The sequence below is a fragment of the Cyprinodon tularosa genome, unplaced genomic scaffold (genome assembly GCF_016077235.1).
Source record: "Cyprinodon tularosa strain WSP-4 unplaced genomic scaffold, ASM1607723v1 ctg741, whole genome shotgun sequence".
Classification (NCBI taxonomy): Eukaryota; Metazoa; Chordata; class Actinopteri; order Cyprinodontiformes; family Cyprinodontidae; genus Cyprinodon; species Cyprinodon tularosa.
The window spans coordinates 820,835-842,395 of record NW_024039498.1 but is presented as its reverse complement, the minus strand read 5'-3'; the positions used below and the strand labels follow the sequence as shown (position 1 = coordinate 842,395).

Sequence of the window (21,561 nt, the reverse complement as noted above, 5' to 3'; positions counted from 1 at the left end):
TAAAGTGGTCTGAGACAAACCCTCAGGGAGAAGTACCTGCTGCTCTCTGGCTGAAAGAGTTGTTCTTGCAGTGCTGCCATTCTCAGACGGAGCTGAACTTTTGTACTCCTGCTGTTTTATACTTAAGAAACAGTTTTCTTCACTCTGTAGTGCTGCTCTAACACAGATCAGAATGGACTCTGCATTTATACAGTCCTATTTTTCCCAATTTCCCATTTATGTAGCTCTCAGTGGAGTTTTTTCAATCAAGTCAAATGCTATTACACTGTAATCTGTTTACATCATCATGTCTTTAACATTTTCCCTAACAGTCATGGGTGGAACTATAAATTAATCCTTCTGATAAGCATACTCACTGGAAATGAAGTCAGAGAAGAGATGATGTTCTCGTTAGAAAATAGATGAAGCCAAATGCTGCATGCTTCACATGCTGCATACTATCACCATAGTGGCTGAGATATTGATAAGCTTTATGTTTCTTTCTTGTCCTGTTCACCACAAGGATAACAGATTTTCATAACAGTGCTGGCAGTGCTAATGTTTCTTAGCTAAATAACCAAGCTCCATCTGATTTCAGAGATCTGATTGTTCCTTATGTTCCTAACAGAGCACTTCGCCTTCAATCTGCAGCTTTACTAGTGGTTCCTAGAATTTCTAAAAGTAGAATGGGAGTCAGATCTTTCAGTTATCAGGCTCCTCTCCTGTGGAACCAACTACCAGTTTTGGTCCGTGAGGCAGACACCCTGTCTACTTTTAAGGCTAGGCTTAAAACTTTCCTTTTTGATAAAGCTCGCGCTGCTGGAGGAGCAGCTGTATGGATCTTAGCTGAGGATCAGAGACTGTTGTTTAGTCCTCCATCAACTCTTTATGCTTCACCTAAATGATCCTGCATCCCAACCTAACCATGACTTTACATTTCTCCCCAAAACACAGCTTATTTCTGACTACATGTTTCCATTGCATTTCATTCAGAAAGCAAAGGAAATACCATATGTTAGTCAGAATGATACAGGACCGTAAAAATAGGGTGTTGACAGACCTTTGGACCTTTAAGGGGAGTTATAAGTACTTTACGAGCTTAAGCTACAGCTGCTGCTCTTAATAAAAAGCAGCTACATGGAGCACAGCCATGTTTTAAGACTCACTACACCCCCACCTACATGGGGAAAGTGCACTTACTCTGACCAGTAGCCTTGATTAGGTGAGTGCCACTCAGGTGGCAGCGCCGTCAGCCCAGGGAGAGCAAAGACTCAGAGAAAACAATCATTCTGACAAGACTTTATTGTGTTTACCAGGAGTGCCAGTGAGGATGAAAGGCTACAGGACACAAAAAGCAACCTACCTTTTGTTTGTGAGCAGCCAGATAACCATGCATTTTCTCAGGCTGGAGGAAGGAGGGGCCAGCGCTGACAGCAAAGCGAACATCCAGCATTCGCTCCTTCACATCCATCAGGCTGAAGATGTTAACTTCATCAGGTGGAACAGAGAGCATCTCAGACAGGAAGTCCACCAAGAGCTCGTAACGGCTGCGCTGCTTCCCCCTCAGTTCAATGAACTCCTTCGCAGTGATGTCTGAACAAGAGAAAAGGAGGTGCATAGGAGGTCATACGAGGTACAGATTTATTTCCCTATACAGATTTTTGTAGGGTTTTCAAACAGGATCAGATGAGACAGATCATCTCTTCATAGCAGTGGTAAAAACGTTAAAAATACTAATAAATGTATATCGGTAGATCAGGCTAAGGATGGCAGCAGGATTCAGAAAATTCCAAACCAAAACGGCAGACATGAAAACACATTTAAGATATAATTTAGATCAATAAAAAATCATCTAAAAGAAGTTTTAAATGAGTTCAAACCATCTTTATAAAATTGTTTAGAATGATAAATAAATGTGCCCCCGCCCCCTTCCACAGACACTATGCTGCACCTCTCCAAAATTGTCGGTGACGGCAGACAGGAGGCCTCTGATTGGTCAAATCTAAATCCGCTCTACACTATGCTTATTTCCTGTTTGGTTCCTTACCGGCTTGTTTTGTTTGTATGACAATCGTCAAAAAGCGACTCGTGAAGATGGACCAGTTAGAAGAGCAAGGTGCATGAGAACTCTGGGACCTGCTCTTTTTACCCTCATGCCTGCTGGGATCTGGAGCTGTACCACCTCTCTCCAGCAGAGTGCGCCGCGGATCCTCCTGAGCTGAGCCTTCCAACACACCTGAGGCACATCTCGTCATCAGTGGATCCTCCAGTATGTAACCTGCCTTCAGACTTTGCCTCAACGCCACAGTGTTGATCCAGTTTGGTTAGCACCTGAGCCTAGCAAACACCTGAGAATCTAGCTATCTCTGTTGAGATTAGATTCTAACTCCTCCTTGTCTCTGCTTCACAGGAATCCTGTTTCCCTTGGAAGCTCTGGATGAGCTTAACCTGCCGAGCCTGCCCTCTGAGCAAAACCTGAAGACTCTTCTCTGGATTCCCCTGCAGCTCTTGGCTAAGAGCTGGAAACCCAAACCAAGGTCTGCCCTCAAGTCAGAAGTAAGATGCTGAAGCGGTTATTGGACTCTGCTGATCTAAACAGTCTCTGGACCCAACAGTTCCTCTCTCAAAGTGAAACCCGGACTCCTCAAGGTATTCTTCAGAAACTCTCAAACTCTTCAGTCCCAGAGCTAACTAACCTGTCATCCTTACAGACTCCAGTGAACCTGCCCCCCGTCCTGAACCAGTTCCAGTGTTATGATTCATGTGCTTGTGCTTTAATAAACCTTGTTAAACTTTTCATCAGTCTCCGTTGTGTTCTGCATATTGAGCTTTTCTGAACCCATCATGACAGAACACTGCGGCCAAACACAAGGCCCAGCAGACCACCTCCATCGTAGGCTGGAGGAGCAAGACGCTCAAATCCAAGGACAAACTCAAGCCCTCTGTGAGTTATATGCCAAGGTCAATTGCAATAACCAAATGCTTCAGAGCTATGCTAACTACAGGTGCTGGTCATAAAATTAGAATATCATGAAAAAGTAGATTGATTTCAGTAATTCCATTTAAAAAGTGAAACTTGTATATTATATTCATACATTACATACAAACTCATATATTTCAGATGTTTATTTTGTTTAATTTTGATGATTACAAATGACAACAAATGAAAATCTCAAATTCATCATATCAGAAAATTAGAATATTGTGAAAAGGTTCAAAATTGATGGCCCCTGGTGCCACACTCTAATCAGCTAATTAACTCAAACCACCTGCAAAAGCCTTTAAATGGTCTTTCAGTCTAGTTCTATAGGCTACACAATCATGGGGAAGACTGCTGACTTGACAGTTGTCCAAAAGACGACCATCGACACCTTGCACAAGGAGGGCAAGACACAAAAGGTCATCGCTAAAGAGGCTGGCTGTTCACAGAGCTCAGTGTCCAAGCACATTAATAGAGAGGCGAAGGGAAGGAAAAGATGTGGTCGAAAAAAGTGTACAAGCAAGAGAGATAACCGCACCCTGGAGAGGATTGTGAAACAAAACCCCTTCAAAAATGTGGGGGAGATTCACAAAGAGTGGACTGCAGCTGGAGTGAGTTCTTCAAGAACCACCACACACAGACGTATGAAAGACATGGGTTTCTGCTGTCGCATTCCTTGTGTCAAGCCACTCTTGAACCACAGACAGCGTCAGAAGCGTCTAAAGAGAAACAGGACTGGACTGCTGGTGAGTGGTCCAAAGTCATGTTCTCTGATGAAAGTAAATTTTGCATTTCCTTTGGAAATCAAGGTCCCAGAGTCTGGAGGAAAAGAAGAGAGGCACTTCATCCACGTTGCTTGAAGTCCAGTGTAAAGTTTCCACAGTCAGTGATGGTTTGGGGTGCCATGTCATCTGCTGGTGTTGGTCCATTGTGTTTTCTGAGGTCCAGGGTCAACGCAGCCACATACCAGGAAGTTTTAGAGCACTTCATGCTTCCTGCAGCTGACCAACTTTTTGGAGATGCAGATTTCATTTTCCAACAGGACTTGGCACCTGCACACAGTGCCAAAGCTACCAGTACCTGGTTGAAGGACCATGGTATCCCTGTTCTTAATTGGCCAGCAAACTCTCCTGACCTTAACCCCATAGAAAATCTATGGGGTATTGTGAAGAAGAAGATGCAATACACCAGACCCAACAATTCAGAAGAGCTAAAAGCCACTATTAGAGCAACCTGGGCTATCATAACACCTGAGCAGTGCCACAGACTGATCGACTCCATGCCACGCCGCATTGCTGCAGTAATACAGGCCAAAGGAGGCCCAACTAAATACTGAGTGCTGTACATGCTCATACTTTTCATGTTCATACTTTTCAGTTGGCCAACATTTCTATAAATCCTTTGTTTTTATTGGTCTTCAGTAATATTCTAATTTTCTGATATGATGAATTTGAGATTTTCATTTGTTGTCATTTGTAATCATCAAAATTAAACAAAATAAACATCTGAAATATATGAGTTTGTATGTAATGTATGAATATAATATACAAGTTTCACTTTTTAAATGGAATTACTGAAATCAATCTACTTTTTCATGATATTCTAATTTTATGACCAGCACCTGTACATGAGCAGTGCTAACGCCACGTCGGCGGCACGCCAAGTTCCGGATCCACTTCCGCCTCCGAGGTCACCGGCTGTGACGTCATCACCTGAGTTCCGCCCTAGTCTTCCTGAAAAGTTTTCAGATAATATGAAAGACTGTAAAGGATTTTTGTTTCAGTGCCGTCTAATTTTTTAGAACTCTCCTGGCAGTTTTCCAACCGATGAGAAAAAGATAACTTTTATTCTGTCCCAACTAACCGGACGAGCCCTAGAGTGGGCGGAGGCAAGGTTTGCCTCCGAAGACAGCCTCAGATGTGATTTTTCCGATTTTGTTTCTGAGTTTTCCCAGGTGTTTAACCAAGAGTCTGACCAAACAATTGACTCTCGTGCTCTTTTGACTCTAAGACAGGGAAATTCCTCTGTAGTGGATTTCTCCATCAACTTCCAGGTCAAAGCTGCAGCTTCCAGATGGAATCAATGTGCTCTCAAAAGTGCATATTTCAAGGCTTTAAATGACAATATTAAAGATGAACTTGCAACCCTCGACGAACCAGCAATTATAGAGGAATTAATCCGCCTGACAATTAGGTTGGATAACAGAATCCGAGCTAGAAACAGTTCTAGACAAAGGAATCAAAGTTTTTCTGTGTCAGCCCCTGCATCTAATAATGCAACAGTTTTTTCTGGTCCCACAGAACCCGTTTCCAAGCCGAGGTCTAAAACCCAGTCGCTCTCTTTGCTAGTTCAGGTCTCTCACGCAGTGGAGACGGAAGCCGAACCCATGCAGGTTGGACATACGAGGCTAACTCCTGAGGAAAGGCTAAGACGCTTCAGAGGCAAGTTATGCATCTACTGTGGTGAGACTGGCCATTTCATCGCTTCATGCCCAGCTAAGTCAAAAGCCGGGGCCCGTCAGAGGATCTGAGGAGTCTGACGGGCCATTTGAATTCTGAGAAATCTCCTCATCTTATGCTCCCAGCCAACTTGTTTTTCGCAGACCAGAACCTAACGTTATCTGCCTTTATCGACTCAGGCTGTGAACGTAATTTGATAGACTCCTACCTGGTTCAGCAGCTACAAATCGAAACCATTCCTCTAACCCAGCCTCTTAGTGTCTCCGCAATCGATGGGAAGAGACTCCACCAGGTTACCCACCAAACACAACCCCTCGAGCTGTTAATCTCAGGTAACCATCGTGAAACTTTGACATTTTTTGTTCTTCCCTCTGCATGTTCTCCCTTGGTGCTTGGTTTTGAATGGCTGAACGACATAATCCCCATATCAACTGGGTTGAAAGCCATATTGAGTCATGGTCGACCTCATGTCACGAAACGTGCCTTCGTTCTGCAGCTCCCGCTGTGAGGTCTCCTAGAGGCGGGGGGGAGATGGACTCTCCTGATCTTACTTCTGTCCCTTCCGAGTACCATGATCTGGCTCCTGTCTTCAGTAAGGTCAGTGCTACGTCCCTTCCACCCCACAGACCATATGACTGTGCAATCAAGCTATTACCAGGAGCTCCTCTACCCAGCAGTAAACTTTACAATATTTCCAAGCCAGAACGTGAAACTATGGAAAAATATATTAATAAGTCCTTAGCTGCTGGAATAATCCGTCCCTCTTCTTCTCCGTTGGGAGCTGGTTTCTTTTTTGTGGGTAAAAAGGATGGTTCTCTAAGACCTTGTATCGACTACAGAGGCCTTAACCAAATAACAGTTAAAAATAAGTACCCACTTCCGTTACTAGAATCAGCCTTCGAACCAGTACAAGGGGCTACTGTCTTCACTAAGCTCGATTTAAGGAACGCTTATCACCTTCTCAGGATTAGAGATGGTGACGAATGGAAGACACCTGCTGGACCATTAAAGACACTACAGGCAGCTGATTTGACTGACTAAACTGAATTGATTTGATGACCTAATAAAATGATATCATTTAAGTTATTGTAGGTTATATTGTATTATTTCATATCTATGTTCAAATTTAAAATTAATTAATTTAATATTTGTAGATGCAGCCAATAAAAACTCAATGGCTGTAACATTCCTATTCCTTCTAGGCTACTCCACAATTCTTGATAATTCTAAAAACAAACCGCAAAAGCAGAGACATTTCTTTAGGAGATGCATTATGTTTACAGATACCTTTTTAACACAGATTAGTGTTTAAAGCAGTTAGAAAGAACTCCTGTATCGGGTGCATGACTTTCTTGAAACAACATACGATACAGTGTTTTGCTCTATGGGCTCGACGCATGCACCGATGGACCCATCACTAGTGGACACACATCTTGAGCAGACTCATCATTGACGTCCTGAATGCTGCTCCATATACCACTAATGTTGGTGTTTGTTCTCCAGCAGCAGGATCAGCTGTGCTGTGAATGGAAAGGAGGATGATGAGGTGAGCAAGTGAAGGGAGGAAGACGAGCCCGAACATCAGCAGACCAGACCGGGAGCTGAGAACAGGATAGAGGCAGAGAGACTGAGGCAAATGTCAGCTCCCATCAGTGGGTCCACGGGGAGAAACAACGACATGGAAGACAGAGTCAGGAGGGCTGGAGGAAGGATTGTAACTCCTAATGCAGAATGTCAGCCTTTGCACCTGGCTTTGATCCAAGCTCACAACACACCACTGCTTTCTCCTTCCCAGAGGCTTATTGGAGCTGCGCTGGACGCCCTCCTGCCTCTGGCTTTAGCATTTACACAAGCAGGTGGGAGAAGAAATAAATATCCCCTCCATTGCTGTGTACCACAGTGAGAAGTGGATTGATTAAACAGTCAGGCTGAAGCAGAAAGTTTCATTAGATGAAAGAAGCAGATGTGTCGAGGCACTGAGTGTTAATACTGTTACTGTACTGAAGTCATTTCTTTCTTTTTCTGAGGTATTTTTACTTCTTGCATTTAAACACAAATATCTTTCTGCTCTTTACTTTTTCCAAACTCATTGTGTCTATGAGAAGAACCTGATGGATCAGCTGAAACAAAAAATCTAGACAAACACTCTGATGTAGACATGGATGGAGAGGGGAGGCTGAGAAACACATCTATCCCATGATTTCTGTTTAAAATGTTCATCAGCCTTAATACTGTGATAAATCCCAGAGCTCTGAAGGATTCAGCCATAATGGTTAATACAACTATTCCCTATTTGTGCACATTAATTATGTTTTTGATAAAAATTCTTTCGCTAAAATGCCATCAGAACGCTTATAATAATAAGTGTGTATCAGCCCCCCCTTCAGTGTCCACCATATTGGATCAGTCCATTTGCTGCACATGTTCAGAAAGGTCCAAACAGACAGCAGCAAACCATTTGAAAACAAACGATGCAAAAGAGCAGTGTTGCCAACTCAGCGCTTTTGTTGCTATATTTAGCCACTTTTCAGACCACTCTAGCAGTTTTTATTCAGAAATGCGCATAGCGCCAAATCTAGCGACTTTTTTTTCTGCTACTGGAGACTTGCAGCGATATTCATGCAGCTATTATTTGACCCAAATGAAAAATGGTTAACAGATTAGCAGATCATGGCTTGTCTACAGTGAAAAGAAGGACTTGGTTATTTACTTTTGCCTTTTTGGAAACACAGGAAGGAGCAATCAGCTAAGTGAGCTTAGTGCTTTTTGATTGCTCTTGAGACAGCATGAAAAGTCAACTGGGTACAAAACAGAGAGGAAAACAACAAGAAAAGGAACAAAAAGAGAGCGACAAAACCTAGAACAAATAATGTATGTCTATTCTATTAAAATGTCTGTATCTGTAGAATAGGTCTGTTTTATGTGTTGTCTTAGGGCCCCACATTTCCTAAAACTGGCCCTGCCTGTCTGACATTTGGATTTAGAACAAAAACAAAACGAATCTCTAATATTTTACTTTTGTTTTTCTATCACTGTGAAAAGGAGGCAAATCAATTCATTTTCTCTGCATTGAACCGTTTTAGAAGAACAGAGGTTTTAGTAAATTACCCTCATTCATGCCAAAAACTTCATTTTATTTTGTACAATGCAGAACCAGATCTTTATCACTTTTATTTAAGTAAATGACTTCTTCTGTGCTTTTAATTTTACCAGTCTTTTTATACTTTTATTTAAGTCAAGTGGTAATCTATAAAAAGCCCACTATCAAAACATCTCAACCTGTGGATTGAATAAAACGCTTTTAAATGTTCTCCAGCTGATAGAGTTGAATGTTAGATGTGATGCTCAGAGAAAAGCTGAAAATGTTGCCCTGACTATGGACAGTTTCCGCTTGTTAAGGTGTACTGTACTGCTGTGGCAGTACAGTCCTATAATTTCAATACTAAAGGAAATATTTCATTTATGCTCTGATTTTATTTTATTTTCTAAATGAATGACCCCTGAAAGCTGTTTGATATTTTAACACTGATCTTTGTATAGTTGATCATCTATGTTTTCACCATTAAGGTTCTGTAAAAAATGTTTGCATCAGAAGTTTTGGAGGAAACCTGAACATAACCCTAAATATAAACCTGAATCTAATCCTGAACCTAAACCTGAGGTCTGTGGACTGAGCACCTAAAGCCGGGCATACATTCCAGGCCGATTCTCCACTTGTGTGAGACAAACTTAACCCAAAGGTTCACTTTAACATAAACCACTGCACTAATGTTTCAAATTTTGAAAAGCTTCCCATACAGGAAGACAGCTACAAAAACACAAATGACAGATATATTTTAACAATTATTTAACTGAATTGGCAAACTTTGTTTTAGCAGGGAACAAAACAAATCAGTTTTAAAGCCACAACATAACCAGTGCTAAGTCTTTTTTGCAGATATTTTTCTTTGTATGATTTTCTTAGTATGTTTGATTTGGTGATAAGTGGAGGCGTTGCAGAGACAAGGGTGGAACAAAACTGAGAAATACCGGCTGTTTCTCTGTAACTCAATTTTGACGCTTTGTGTTTCGTGCTTCGCATGTGCGACTCCACTGCCTTAATTCCCATCGTTCTGAGCTTGAATGACTTCTTGCACAAAATCCACTGAGCCTCAGGTATGTTCCCTGGTTTTAGCCATGGAGAAAACTCTTGGCTGGAGACAATTTTCGTTACATTTACACTTGCTCATATTTTCCAGACAAAAAGTAAATGGCGCATCTCCCAAATGTCCCGGCCGCAACAACGCTTTTATTGGTTCCGCTATCAGGACGGAACCAATAATGGCGAGCCTTTATTTTTTTAAACAAAAAAAAAAAAAGTCAATTTTAATGTTTTATTTAGATTACAAAAAAAAATCACAATAAAAATAATCCTATTTATGATGTCTTAAAAATTAAGACCTACAATACTGATTTAAGACATTTTAATGCCAATTAAGGCCTTAATTTTCTTTTGAAGAATTCAATGCCATTTAAGACTTTTTAAGGACCCGCGGGAACCCTGGAAAAGTGGTCGTGGACAAACCGCTCAGTGGGAAAACAAGGATACTTCTTCTTCCTCTCAGACGAAAACAGAAGCATGGCGGGGGTGCGAGTGGAATGGAGTTCTTTTGAAAGAAGAAATTGACAGACTGTAGTAGCCACGTTTGCTCAGCCATATGTTTGTCATCGTCGCCTTTTCTATTTACTGAAATTGCCAAGGAAGCGTATTTCCTCTTCTACTCGTTTGGGTTCGGGATAGACAAGTTCAAGTAGCGCCATCTCACTGCGGAGCTGAGTCCCACATGGTTTTTAGACGTACAGTGTGAGCAGGTAGATCGCATCAGCGTCGGGTCGCAAAGTGTGAGAACAAACATCATTAGCTGTAAACTTTTCTCCCCTGTGGTTTCTTCGTACAGTGAGAGCTGTAGCTGCATGCAACAATTGAGAAAAATCCTACAGTGTATGCCCGGCTTTAACATTCTTTTTACTTCTATAGCTCCAGTTCACATCATGTCATCTCAGGTCACTTTACAGAGACAATTCAACAGATCATACAGACGGATTGGTTCAGAGTTTTCTATCTAAGGAAAACCAGGTGACTTCCTCATGCCAAGCATGCCTGCAGCGACAGTGCAGGTATTTAAAATGACCTCTTTAAATTTCTTAGGTCTGGTTCGGATTACAAGCATTGATTGTAAAAATGGCGCCCTGCCGCCGCCGTACGTACTCCTGGCTGTTTCTGCCTGTGTGGGGAAGAACCACTTCAGACATTCATTAAACTGCTTCTCCTCAACTGACTCGCTATTAAAATCCTGTGCTGCTGAGAGGAATCAGCTGAAGCTGCAGAGATGGAGGCAGGGTCACCTCCTACAAGGCTGGGTCAATAACAATCACTGGTTACTAAAGTAATGGGAAAACTGGAGATGAACTGTGTTTAGAATCAGAATCATGTCGGACCCACCCAGCTCCCATCTCAGCCATTTCTGCACACTTTGCTCTTTATCCTCCAACCTTTCCTTCTGAATTAATTTCAAGGTAGAACTGGAAGACTAACTGTGTTTGTGAGAAACAAAGCAATGCCTGCAAGCTGCGCTGCTGCTTCACACGATCTGTTTCACACACCACAGAAAATATCAAACAGACTTTCCCAATATGGACCTTCTGCTGCATTTAAGCTGAAGTTTCCTGTGTTTTTATCCCACTTCACCAGCTTCTACATCAAACTCAAAACTAGGTTCTTGGAGGGAGATCCATACAAACATTTACCCATATGTTGACTGGAATATGCTCCTTTATTGGTTTTGTTGAGCTCTGCATCTGTGCCTGCAGTTCAACTCAGATTTCAGACTATATTCTGATGTTCTTCTTCAAGCTTTCAGGACTGACAGGTGAAATGAAAATAACTAAGAGAGGCTTTGGTCTGGAGCTGGAGGACAGTCAGTCAGAATAACTGTCCGCTGTCTTTTCAATTCCCTCTTTCAGAAAATCCAACAAATGTTCTACATTTAGTTCCACATGAGGAAAATGTATGAACAATTATATAGCTTTTATTTTTTAAGCTTAAAGGTCATAGCTACATCACTTTATCAAATCCATATGCAGAAGGTTGGTGCAGAATAAAATAATTAATTTGACTGAGAAAAACATACCTAGGATATAAATATTTGTTTTACAAATTCTGACAAGTCAAAAATTTATAAATATTTACTTTTGGTTACCATGCCAACATCAACACAACAGGATCTGCACCAATAGGAATATCAGGCGGACATCTTTTCTTCCTTCCTCTGACATGGGAGCAGGCTCGGAGCTCAGACAAATTCCTTTCTATCTCTGATTGTTTTTCTATCTCTGCTTCTGTGTCCTCGAACCCCAGTCAGCCTAGGCAGATGGCGGCTAACACTGAGCCTGGTTCTTCCTGTTAAAAGGGAGTTTTTCCTCTCCACTGTCACTACAAGTATGTTTAGTGTGAGGGATTACCTTTGAGTCAATGAGTCGATGCAATCAACTGGTTTTCCTCAAATAGAAAACTTTGAATCAATCTGACTGTACCTTGTACCTTGAGATTATGTGTGTTGTGAATTGGCGCTTTAAAAATAAACTGAATTGAATTGAATCAGGTGAGACAGAGCCTCGAAGTAAACAGATCCTAGCAGCTCCAATGTAGAGTGGAGAATTGACTTATTCTCTTAGATTCAAGCTAAAAATAAAACCACGTAGAAGCAAAATGAGGATAATGTTCTTCGAGCTTTAGACTTTGATGCTGATTTAAAGAGGTGAAGGAGAACAGAAGCTGCTGAGCTGGCCACTAACCATCTGAACTGGAAAGTTGAATGTTGGGTTTGATTTGCATTAGCAGACCTTGCAACCAGCTGACAAATATACAGAAGGAGAGTGAGCTAGCGGCAGTGTGCCACTTGGGGCAAGGAGGAGTTCATCTTTAAGGTATTACCTTTATGACCTTCAGACAAAATAAAGAAAAGTAATTTTAATCAGACATGTGTTTCTTTAAGCCACTAGGGGCGCTAGAGCTTTGTAGTTTTGTAGGTTTGGCTCCCCTTGCAGGCCACTGGCAGAACTGCTCTGTCTATAAATGACCCAGTCTGTGTTCTGGTTCTGGTATCAGAGCAGTTTGGACCAGCAGGTCTAGAAGTCCTGGAGTTCCTGGTAAAGACGAGGAAACATTCCCCCACTGGATGAAATCCTCCATCAGAGAATCAGAAACAGGATCAGCTGAAGGGCCAGAGCTAACAGCTGTTAGCTTAGTTGCTCTGGTGTTTAATGGGAGTTTAGACTGATGGGAAAAAGCGTTCTGGGTCACATGACCAATTCAGAGATGGATCGACGCTCTGAGGTCACAGTGGATTTTTTTGAGAAGAGCAGCACTGAGGGAGCATCGATACGCAGGTGAAGATGGAGCTGAAGTTCCAAAAAAAGTTGAAAAACAATCTCCTCAACTTTGTTAATATTATAAGCATTCTGATGGCATTCTATCGAAAGGATTTTTATTAAAAACATAATGTGCAAAAATAAGGAATAGTTGTTTTAATTGAGTTTTATGGGGCCCCTAGGGACTTTGGGCCCTAGGCAACTGCATAATTTTGTCTAATGGTGAATCCACCCTTGTGTGAAGGGTGTCATTTTAATACATAGTCCATCTGGTGGATCGAATGAATTAAAAACTCCAGCTAGCTTAGCAGTGATGCTCTTCAAAGACAAGAACTCTGTGCTGGTTTGGACTTGGTTGAAGTAAATAAAGTGAATCCCAGTTAATATTCCAACAGAGCTTGATTTGATTCTTTGAATTCAGGTCATAATAGATGGACCCTGGAGGTAAAAAAAAAAAAGAAAAAATAGAAGAAAGTTGGTCCCTTCAGATTCTTCAATCTCATATTCTGTTGCAAAAAAAAAGTTTGAGCAAAGAAACATCTTTAGAAACTGCCCATGGCGTAATATGGCATCAGCTCGCTGAATGAAAGCATGACTGCGGCTCTGCTGCTCACTGCTTGGGAGGCCTGGACATTTCAAGGACTTTTTGTTTATTAGACCTTTACCTCTCCATCAATGCTGGAAAAGAGAGGGGGGGAGGGAAAGAGCAAGAGAGAGATAGTGATGGAGGGAGAGAGAGAGAGAGAGAGAGACAGAAAGAGGAAGGGAGAGAGAGAGAGTGGGAGAGAAAGCCTTAATCTGAGTCGGGCAGATTGAACTCAGCCTCTTTTCCTCATTGCGTTCCACATTTGTTCTTCAATGGGATTTAGAATGTCGAGGAGGGTGTAAGTAATGCTATAAGTAGAATATTTCCATAATCCCCGGGACTGAAAATCAATGAGTGTTTACTCCAAAGCTTCACAAGGGAAAAAAAAATCCTGGAAATGGGTACGGTGAAATACTGTCTGTGCACACACACCTGTGCACACATGCTGAAACTCTCTGTATCCCAGAATCCTCTCTGACTCTTTAAAGGACCAGTCTGGTCAGCAAGAAATTATCATTATTTATACCTAAAGCTAATAAGTTTGCAGTGATCTAATGAATTTAACGTTAATTATTAAAAAAATAAAAACAATATTTCATCACAATTACTGAGTCTAGGAGTGTCCATTTATGCCCAAATATAGTAACCCCTCCCTCCTGCCATCTTCCGGCAGTGACGTCACGGTGCGGTAAGCCTAGCACCATTCTCCCCGCTTTACAAGCAGAATCAATTGGAACTACTAGACACATCTGCAATCAACAACAATTATTGAAGATTTCTAGAGGACTTCACCATTTAAATTCCCCAGAGTTATAGTTAAAGGGGAAAACCTTTTTTTTTTTTTCACATCGGGCCCTTGATTTCACGTTCTACTCACGCCAGCATTCATAACATGTAGGCCAATCACTGTCCCCCAGAAAACTGCGGTTATATTTTCTATATTTATATATTTTTAAAACAAGGCACCGCGTGTATGGAGTCGTAACAGGCAGCCTGGGCCACAGGCGGCTAAGCTCTACCCCTTCTATTCATTCTAGCTAATCTGACTCGTTCAATTCCATTTGGAGAGCGAGATCATCTGTGGTAGCAGCTGTAGACATCTTCCAGGCATATGAGGAAAACTAGCAGCAGTTCAGTGGACCGGATGAATGAACTGTACCCAGTGCGCGTGGATGACGTCAAACACACTCCGCTTTGTTTTTAAAAGATGTAAATATAAAAAATAAAACCGGGATGTCTGAGGGAAAGTGATTCTCCTACATATTATGAATGCTGGCGTACCATGAAGAATAAATTATGAACAGTTTAGTTTGTGCCTTCAAGTCACTTGTCCATAGGAAGACGTTACTTGGACATAACCTAATGGAATATCTTCAGAACAGCTCCAAATGACATAAAAATTATATGGGAGAGTAAAACATGATGTAATAACACAAAATCAAGGGGCCAATGTATAAAAAAATGGCGTTTCCCTTTAAACTGACAATACCCACATGCATGGCAGTTGGATGTTGGAATACATCTGGTAAGATGTGAAAAAAAGAGTTATTTAACTTTTCCGATTCCTGATCCTCCACGGACGGGTTCGTTGTTGGATTGCCAACTTGAAGAGGGAGGATTTGCCATCAAACTTCTGGCCAGAGAAAAAACACGTAATATGTAGCCAACATTTGGAAGAAGAATGTTTTCAAGATGACTTGGATAATAGCGCGTTGTGACAAACACCAGATACAGCACTGGGACTTGATCAACAGCCAATACCGTACCGTGACGTCACAAACCAGTAGGTGGCAGTAGTGGTCTTTGACAAACTCCAGTAAAGCACATTCAAATGAAAATTACTCTGAATTAAAAACACTTATTTATTGAAAAGTAGGTAATAATTTCATACTTTAAGTACTTTCACAACTTTGTATTCTGAATGTGACCAGACTTTTCCTTCAACTCCAACATTCTGCTTTTTAAGGGCAACTTTTCCATTTTTCTGAACTGGTAACTGGAGTTTAAACAGTTTTCTCTTTGCAGACCAAACATGTCTGACACTCTGAGCCTCTCACCTGCAACAGAACGGTCCAATGACCAATGAAGGCCTGAAATAAGAATTGCATTACTAGCAGTGGCGCTGAAAGAGGCCAGGGATTGGCTGCTGATTGGCTGGATGGGAGCAAATTAAACGGTGGAAACATAAACCTTTGACTCTACTGCAGCCTTTTAGCACATGGATTATTTGACTCTGTTTTGACGTGTTTAGCGTTTCACATCGCCGTCTCAGGTTGAATAAAGCTCTTCCTCTTGTTTTCCGAACATGAAGAAATCTTTTCTATCTGCTCTCGCCTTCCCAGAGCATCATCCACCCTCTCCGTCTCCTCTTTAATGCCTTCTCTGAAATCATAAAAACCCTTCAGCCATGTCCTCTTTCTCTAAAGCGAATTTAATTCTAGGCAGAGAGAGATGCGCTTTTCATCAGGTAATGATGGACGCTGTTCATCATGTGAGGGAAATGTGCAAGCCGAGCAAATCCACAACTAATTATTTTGCAAGCATAAGTAATGAAAAGAGGCTTTTCTGAGTGTGAGCCGACAGCAGCTGATATCCCATGAGTCAGGAGAGAGGAATTAATAACCAGGCTGGAAAAAAATCCCTCTCTGTACTTTGAAACGTTGCAGCTGAGGATGCAAACCGCAGTTAGTACTATTCTGTAGCCTGAGACCAGATAACGACTCGGTACCAATTCAATTTCAATTTAGTTTATATAGCGCCAAATCACAACACGTGTCATCTCAAGGCACTTTATAATTAAACCAGATCATGCAGTCAAATTCATTCAATGTTTTCTAACTGAGAAAAAAACAACTCATTGCATCGACTCATTGACTCAAAGGCAAACCCTCATACTAAGCATGCTTATAGCGATAATTGAGAGGAAAAACTCCCTTTTAACAGGAAGAAACCTGCAGCAGAACCAGACTCAGTGTGAGCGGCCATCTGCTGAGGCCGACAGAAGAAGACAGAAGCAGAGATGCAAAAAGCAGCTGCAAACCAGCTCCACACACGGCCCCGTCCAGGAAACACCCAGCCAGGCAGACGTGCTCTGAGCCAGCTCCCATGTCAGAGGATGGAAGAGAGCACATCCAGTCAGTCACAGTCAGAGAAACAGGACTACACTGAAAAACAACCCAATCTCCAACATCTATAAACAAAGATGTTGATGGCAGCAGCACAGCTGATATTTCTCTCCAGGATGATGTCACAGTCAATCAGGAACAGACCAGATGAAGCTACCAGCAGGCCTTGTTTTCCAAACAGGTCCCGTAGTTAATGTTGCATTTTACCAAAAACTTCAGTTTTCAGACCCTTGAAATGGTTTAAAGGTCTTTTGACGCTAAAAACACAAACATCCATGTTCTTCCTAAGGGGACTTTCAGCAGAACCTTCTGGACTGACTGAGAGTCTCCACCCACCAAAGTTTTTTTTTTTTTTTGCAATGCCTGTAATCCAGGTGTCAGCTACTCCAGAGCCATGTGTCTCTTTAATGCCCCCCCTTGCATCTACCTTGAGCATTTTCAAAAAAGGTATGAAAATGAGAAAAGATGGATTTTTTTGTTTGTTTTAATATGATGTGCAGGAGGGCAAACAGACATTCATTGTGTTTTCCAATTCTGTAAAAATGTGTATGATAAATACATTTAAACAATAAAGGTAAACATTTCTGTCAACAAAGATTTATGTCATAGCCTGCGGCACGGTGCTGTGCGGTGCCAGGCTAATGTCTAGATTTGGTTGAAAAGTAAAAGGTGAAAAGTCATAATTTTCAGATTGTTAAAAAGGCGTTAAAAGCTGGCTTTGCAACGCCTCTTCAACATTGATTATTGGAGTATAGAGGGAGAAAAATCAGAGCAACAAAACACAGCCCAGTTTTAAACAACTATTTCTAGGCTTAATCAAGACTATGATGGCCCGACCAGATTTGAAATGATGTGTTTTGGGGGAAAGAAGAACGGACCAAAGGCTTTTCCAGGAAAGGCATGTTAAATATGCAGCTGACCACCATTTTGGGAGTGAGAAAAAAAGTGCGATTGCAGAACTTCTGGATAAATAAGAGCAGAAATAAATTGAAGAAGTGGATTGCATCTCTAAACTCCACTGCTGCTGCTAGTTTTGCTGCAAGCATAGAAAACCGTTCACAGATCGAACAGGTAGTGCTCTGATGCAGGTATGTGAACTTTCTTTCATTTTTTTCCCCAAATCCTCAAAATAAAAATAACAAAAATCTAAAAAAAAAAAAAAAAATCAGATTTCTTTATTATGTTTCTATAGTTTCATCAATGCTACAAAACCTAATACATTAATATTTGAATGGAATTTAAACTTAAAGCACCAAATATCATGCAGCAGAGTAGTCACATGATGTGAAATTTATTTCTTGATAAATATTAATCATAAATGCTTTTTACATATTTAATCCCACATAGTCCTTTTTATTGTGGGCTAATACGCTTAGAGCCCATGTTGCCATATGAGGCTTATACTGTAAAAAACTTTTTACATTTTTGCGTGTCCAGACAGATTTGTTTTATGCTCCAATATGGCTCTTTGAACAGTTTGGATTGCCGACCCCTGCCTTAACGGATGGAAATGTCTTACAGTACATCAATACAATTCCAGATAGTGGCCGTTTCCCAATATGTGTACTTGTGCGTTCTCATGTGCTCGAAAAACATTATCAGCCTCAGCCCTAGCACTGTTCCAATTCACAAGAACAAGAACAGTTTAAGTCCCCAGATGTTCTTTTCGCCCCTCCATTTTTACCCAGGATGCATCAGCGCAGACTTGTCCATTCTTGAGACTGACAGCTGTCCCAGCATGCACTGCAGTAGCAGCAGGGTCCAGGTTAGGGCTCACAGAGCTCAGAGTATTAAGTTAAAAATTCTCTTTTCTGTTGCCGTAGTTCTATAAAAGTATGTTTAAAGTCGTAGGAAAGTCATATTCAAATTTCAAATAATTCTGGCTTAAACATGTATATAAATGTTAAAAAAAAACAAGCTCACAACCAAGCTTGCTTGTGAACCTTCCGCCATGACAATGCCGCCCCCTTGATAAACGACCAATCATATTAACTGTATTCACTAGTGTAAAGTCAGGCATAACTAGGGGAGAATTTGGAAATGCAAAGGTTGGAACAGCCAATTCTCTAAGATAATTTGAGGCGAAAGCATACCTTTAAGCCTCACTATATGGCCTATTTACTGATATAGTGCATAATTTAAAAAAATGATCTGATGATGAGAGGACTGTGGCAACCAGCAGACCTCCGAGGCTAACGGCAGCCAGGGCTAACTTTAGGCGGTCTGCGGCAGCCCTCTCTCTGCATAGGCTCTGATGGAGGTTTTTTGTTTTATTTGGCAAAATGTTCATGTGATTTATGTTTATCTGACTGTGTTCATTATTATTCCCCCACTAAATGAAACAGTAAGAAATTATTATTATCTAGAAAACAGTAATAACAGGAGGTGAAATGCAGCTCCAGATAAGCCCAGGGTGTTGTAACGTCATGAGTACGCTTCTGTTCCAATTGACCAGTGTGGCCAACTCCTCAGTAAGGAAAGTAGCTATTGGCAGTGCTAAAAGTCGCTAAATGACGTAATCGCTTAATTTGCATAATCTGCCACAGGAAGTGATGTGCATGTTATTGATGCTGTGGGAAAAATAATGTCGGTACAGAAAGACAAAAAAAGTGAGTAAAAATACTATATAACAGTGTTTTTACTCACACAATGGACAAGGTGATTAAGTGACTGTCTGTGGCTGTGTGAATCAAATGCTGTTATTTATTTAAGATAAAATATTTCAAATTCAGTTATTTATTTTCGACCAAATAACATGTTACATTTACATCCCGCTCGCTCCCGCCTTGAATGTAAGTCAGGGTGGAGCGGCACCGCGTGATCAATTTGCGCCGTCAATCCCGGCGCATGCGCGCTTCATTTGCAGTCTGGACGCTGAGGGTAAACATCCTGCGGCTCTGACTGCAGCGCTGAGAGGGACTCCTGTGGGAGCCGGAGAATGGGGTTGGGATGGGGGAGGCGCCCCACGGCAGCAGTTGCCACTGGAGGACAAAAGTAGGAACGATACATGCTTTTACGTAAAAGTCTCCAAAAGCCGCCAGTGACACCGTAAAAAGTCGCCAGATTTGTTGCTAGTCGCTTTTTTGAAAATTTGTCGCTGGAGGGGTCTGAAAAGTCGCTAAATATAGCGACAAAGTCGCTGAGTTGGCAACACTGCAATTGACCCATATTTATGCTGCATTCTCCCATTCTCCCATACTTTCCTGTGTCCTTCTCAAGAACATAGTTGGTGAGGATATTAGTCCGTACTCACGTTCTTGTGAATTGAGAAACAGCCTATGTTTCCAAGATGTGTTAAGGTGTCTTCAGTGAGGACTGTAGCTGCCAGTCATACCAGAGGTGGAAGGAACTGAGAGGGTTTAGGGGGGTCCACCTTACCTGCCAGGCGAAGGGACCCTGAGTTGTAGATAGCCTCGTCTCGCAGCTCTCTGACGTGGACGCTAACGGTGGAGACGGCGTCAGGCCAAATTCCATCTGACACGCGGACCTGGAACTGGTAGGTGCCAGGAGGGGTGTTTTCCTTGATGATGAGAAACCCAGTCCGCTTGTTCAGGATGAAGTAACTGAGGGAAAAAAAAAAAAAAAAAAAAAAAACAGAAACATTTTAAGAAATAGGAAAAGAAAGCACACCCTCCTTTAGTTTCTAGAGCTTGGATAAAAATAATATCACTCAAACATTTCAAGGTTATAAGCAGATTTATTAGAGTAGTTAGAACATCTGAGAAAAACAGAAAAACCTATATGATAACTTCTGAATGTTTATTCAGCAGAACAAAGACTGAAGATTGGATGGACTTGGCTTTGATGTAAGCCCATGTAATTAATCCCAGATTCCACATCCTTGGTTTCCGCCCCGCCCATCTCACGTACGGCATTCGGAGTACTTGTCCATCATTTTAATCAATGAGAACTGCTCCACATCCACCGCTACTCCTCCGCACGTCACTATTCATGTATTACTTCTCCGTCCATCACTGTCAAAACACAGAGCCGAGCTACATTTTGCTCTGTTCCAGTCCGGCCAGGTAAAGATCCGCGATTACAATCACACCAACCACAAAAGAGAACATTGAAAAAATCCGGTTTGTTAATTAATTAATATACTAACGACAGATTTGGACAAATTACAGCATAATACTTATATATTCCCAAAAACTAAGACTGAATAATTAAATGATTGGATGCAAACTTTTGGTACTTCAACAAACCAGGAAGCTGATTTCTCATCTCCATCAAAATACCTATTTTATACCAAGAGGTTTAAACGTTTAATCAAATCCAGTCAAAATTTCCAAGACTGAATCTGACAGCTTCAAAACAAACTTCTTATTACAGGGATGGATGTAGAGATGCTGACTTTGGAAGTAGAGAACAAGCATAGTTCATAAAACCCATATATGATCCTTGTTATCCCTGTTAAAAAAAATCCACAACAAAAAAATAAATATTTGGGCAGAAACTGCACATATGCTGGATGCTGATGGGGATTTTTTTAATGTGTAATTTTAAATTAATAATTTATTTCCATAAATTTTGCTCCTATGAATTTAATGATAATAATAATATTTTGCATGCTCCAAGGAAGTAAGAGCTGAGCAGGATGGGAGCAACAGTGGAGGCTGTAGGCTTTGATTTGTGCAGGCGGTCTGGAGTGAAGCGGGATGGAGCGGAAGGGGCTGGTTACAGAGGATGTAGGATTTGAGGGTTGGTTAGAAGGATCAGATGAATGTAGTGATGCCAGCTGCTGAGCTAAAGCAGTCTGCTAATGTGTTACCACAATCCAATGAAGGAAAACAACACATTGCACTACTATGTCACACCATCATTTTCCTGACCTTCAAACAATTTTACTTATGGGAAACTACCAGGTGTCCAGAGGCCATGACCCAGCGGACAATCACTACTCCGGTTATAACAAAAGCACTGGTGAAATTTTTTTCAGTGTTTGGTCTTCCCAAAGTTGTCCAAAGTGACTAAGGCACCTATATAACAACGAGCATATGTTGTCTGTCCAACAAAAAG

General features: G+C 41.4%; 1 protein-coding gene across 1 annotated transcript in view; it reads right to left on the bottom strand.

Moving 5' to 3' along the window:
- The window catches only part of LOC119773099 (neural-cadherin-like), a 348,848-nt gene that overhangs the window by 20,584 nt on the left and 306,703 nt on the right, over positions 1-21,561 (bottom strand). Inside the window, exons 24-25 of the mRNA XM_038269917.1 lie at positions 19,918-20,102; positions 1,343-1,572 (exon numbers count right to left, since the gene is read on the bottom strand). Coding sequence (XP_038125845.1) covers positions 1,343-1,572; positions 19,918-20,102 — 415 coding nt within the window. The remainder of the gene's footprint in view (positions 1-1,342; positions 1,573-19,917; positions 20,103-21,561) is intronic.